The sequence below is a fragment of the Kryptolebias marmoratus genome, linkage group LG4 (assembly GCF_001649575.2).
Source record: "Kryptolebias marmoratus isolate JLee-2015 linkage group LG4, ASM164957v2, whole genome shotgun sequence".
In the NCBI taxonomy this organism is placed as follows: Eukaryota; Metazoa; Chordata; class Actinopteri; order Cyprinodontiformes; family Rivulidae; genus Kryptolebias; species Kryptolebias marmoratus.
Window position 1 is genome coordinate 27,637,061 of NC_051433.1, and position 3,403 is coordinate 27,640,463.

Below are 3,403 nucleotides of genomic sequence, written 5' to 3' on the forward strand. Positions count from 1 at the left end.
TGGGAACGCCTTGGGATTCCCCCGGAGGAGCTGGCCCAAGTGGCTGGGGAGAGGGAAGTCTGGGTCTCCCTGCTTAGGCTGCTGCCCCCGCGACCCGACCCCGGATAAGCGGAAGAGAATGGATGGATAAATACTTGGTCCAACAAAATCAGTCTGAAATCACCTTCTAAGTGTAACAAAAATAATCAATTGTAAACTTCAAGTTTGTAAACAACTAGTATTTTAATTATTAGCAACCCTTTCATTGGTCAGTCTATTTGTGAAAAAAGCTTGTTAATAAATCAGGGTGGATGCAAAAACAAAAGATTCTGTCTTAGGAAATAAATACTATATACAGGGTGCTGCACTTCAACAAGATTTTAACAGTCATACAAATATCCTGAAAAAAGATACATTCACTGTGAGCTGCTAACACTTTCAAATAAGGTGCATTAAAAATCTAAACTTATTAGAAAACTCCCTTCTTGAAACATTTTCTTTCTCACTGTATTTTTTGAGTTGTTAGTTTTTTTTTTCTGTTTAGCTTCAACCATACACGTTTTTACATTCACAGTTGAGTTTCAGATTCTTTGTCAGGAAAACCAACCTATTTACTGTAGCTGGTTTTAGTGCTGATCTTTGGCAGGTCACAATGTTACCACCAGTGCTAAAAAGCCTTTCAGAGGCAGCGCTGGTAGCTTGGATGCAGAGGTACTTTTTGGCTAACTGGCTGACATGAGGAAAGTTCACCTCATGCAACCTCCACCATGCGAGAGGATCACTCTCTTCATCTGCTGGGGGATACTGCAAGTAGGTATTCAGCTCCACTTTTATGATTTCTTGGTCTGACAATCTTGTCTTTTCTGCTGACGAGGCCCTCTTAAAGAAGCTACCAAGAGTTTTTTTGTGTCTCTTTGCTTCAACTGGTCCAGATTGTGGCATGTCATCAAGTTCAGAAGCAGAGCTGCTCTGCCCTGGCAGTAACAGTACCATTTCCCGAAAAGCTCGGCCTCTGACTACCTGAGTCTCTTCCTGACTCAGATACTTTGCATGAAATCGTGGATCAAGCATTGTTGCCATATGCACCATTTCCATTACCTCTGGATCTTCCCCATACTTCTTGTCCAAGTACTCTGCAATTGAGCCCTTGATCTTTCTTGTGAGATCAGTTTCCCCATCCTTTGGTTGGAGCAGATCACTTTTAAAAAGTTCTAGCACTGGCTTTAGGCATGAGACAGTCACATAGTTTTCAGCAGACAAGGCATCTGTGAACTCGTGCAGTGAACCCAAAGCTTTGCTCACAGAATCCAGAATCTGCAGAATAGAAGATGACAAAACAATCAAAATACAAAATTAAAACAGTGTGTGGTATCTATAGCCAGTTTATTAATGTGTCTAATTTAAGGAGCACTTAAATCAAAATCATGTCATCCCATTGTTGAGGCTACCAAATATAATGGGGTATTTGAAATACCACTTCTTGTTGCACTATAATCTTGATTATAACAGGCTAAAATGTAATTATAAAATATAAAAGCATTGAGGTAGTAGTCATGTTTTTCACTGACCTCAATGTCTTGCCATGTTGGGACAAGGTGTCTTGTTGTCCCGTCAGCTGCTAGGACCTGTGTGATGGCTTTCTCTTGCTCCAGCAGATGCGCAATCATTTTGTACCGTGACCCCCATCTTGTTGGAGACTCTGTTGTCAACTTGTGTTGTGATAACCCCATCTCTTTTTGAGCATTCTCAAGTGCATGCTGCCTTTTCCAGCTGTGCGAAAAGAAATGAACAATTCTTTTGCAGACTCCAACTGCTCTGTCAATTCTTGGGTCCTTCACACTCCTCTCTGTAGAGACAGGGAGAGCAGCAGAAAGAGAAGTTAAACAGGGACAATTACATTTATACTCTTTGCAAATATATATATTAAAACACACACAGTACACACACACCCCCAAAGTGACTTCTAACTCAAAAATTATGCTTGCATAATTTTTTTGATGGTTATTTGTAAATATCATGCTATATGTTGGGTATTGTGATATAGCAAAATTGTCATGACTTTGGCTAAAGTCACATGCAGAACACACTCAGGAGACAAATGCCAGTTCAAAATGTTTATTTTAAAAGTGGTTCTAGACGGGAGGTCAGGAACAGGAACTCTGGGCCGGGTCATCAACTGGATGAGAGGAGGATGGTTAGCGGGGTTAGTTGAAGATGACTGGAAATGATAAGGCGGGAGCAGCTTACGGGTTACTAGATGATTTCCTCCAGGAAGAGATGATCGGGGTCTGGGGAGTTTGTCTTTGGCGGTTGATTGGAACCAGCTTGACTTCTCTGTGAAGGCGTCTTGGCTGCTTGGGAAGAGTCCTGGTGTCTTGGAGGGTGAGCAAGGTTCGGCCTAGGAGGAGCAGTTAGAGTTGCTGCCAGCGTGTAACCTCTGAAGGTGTGGCAGCGCCAGACTGATCTTTGACAAGACCTGTGGCTTGGTCTCAGGTAGCAGGGGATCTCTTGAAGCGTGAAGCTTTTCCTGGAACGAAGCAAGAACAACATGAGAAGGTTTCACAAGCATGTGAGCTTGAGCCAGGAGGTAACACACGTACCAAACAGGTTAACACTCTGACTTTGAAGAGCTGGCAGCAGGCCCTCTTTATGCTCTGCCTTGACGAGCTCTAGATGCCAAACACCTGTTAGAGGAGCCACCTGGAGAGGAAGATGAGGAAATAGCAGCCACAGCACAACAGGAACTCCCAGAACCCTGACAAAAATAAAGTTGGGATATTAGATTTTCCTCATATCGCCCAGTCCTAATTTCAAGTTTGGTTGGATCAAATGGTAATAATGTTGGATTCTGTCCTGCTGTACTTTTAAAACAATAATTACTCCAGCAGGGATTGCATTTATGACAATTTTAAATTCATTAATAGGAATTATGATGCTATTTTTACTGACTTTATTTCTTGGTATATCATGAATGATCCATCACAGTTAAGCAGCTGACAAATCAAAACTATGTTGGGAGTAAACCAATAAGAGTAAAATAAGCAAGTTTTTATAGAGGATGTCTTTATTACTCCAAATGTAATGTCTAATTTGAGACAGCGAAACGAGCCAATTGAAATATCAACACACTGAAAATATTGCGCTTGAATTTTGACAAGTTGAATTTTTTATGCCAGATTTTTAAACACTGAAAACTAACACACAAAAAAATGTAATTGTGTGAATGCTTTTAAGCATTCACACCATTGTTTTCCTGTTTCTCTTTATTATCTATTATCTATTATTGTGTGAATGCTTTTAAGCATTCACACCATTGTTTTCCTGTTTCTCTTTATTATCTATTATCTATTATCTATTATTATCTATTCTTTAACTATTCCGTACGTTTTTTGGCACCTATCTCCTTCCACAATTTTTCAGCTAT

General features: G+C 40.5%; 2 protein-coding genes across 2 annotated transcripts in view; one reads left to right on the top strand and one right to left on the bottom strand.

Moving 5' to 3' along the window:
* klhdc8a (kelch domain containing 8A) overlaps nt 1–3,403 on the top strand; it is a 162,633-nt gene that overhangs the window by 9,160 nt on the left and 150,070 nt on the right. The window lies entirely within an intron of this gene.
* LOC112450032 (E3 SUMO-protein ligase ZBED1-like) lies at nt 239–2,580 on the bottom strand. Its single transcript, XM_025003248.2, has 3 exons — nt 2,227–2,580; nt 1,548–1,825; nt 239–1,293 (listed from the first exon to the last, which is right to left on the bottom strand). The coding sequence occupies exons 2-3, from the start codon at nt 1,707–1,709 to the stop codon at nt 526–528; spliced, it is 930 nt and encodes a 309-aa protein (XP_024859016.1). The 5' UTR covers nt 1,710–1,825; nt 2,227–2,580; the 3' UTR covers nt 239–525.

Coding starts and splice junctions, on each gene's coding strand:
- LOC112450032 (XM_025003248.2), bottom strand. CDS start 1,709: ATGGGGTTATCACAACACAAGTTGACAACAGAGTCTCCAACAAGATGG. Junction 1,294..1,547: donor CAACATGGCAAGACATTGAG/GTCAGTGAAAAA, acceptor TCTATTCTGCAG/ATTCTGGATTCTGTGAGCAA.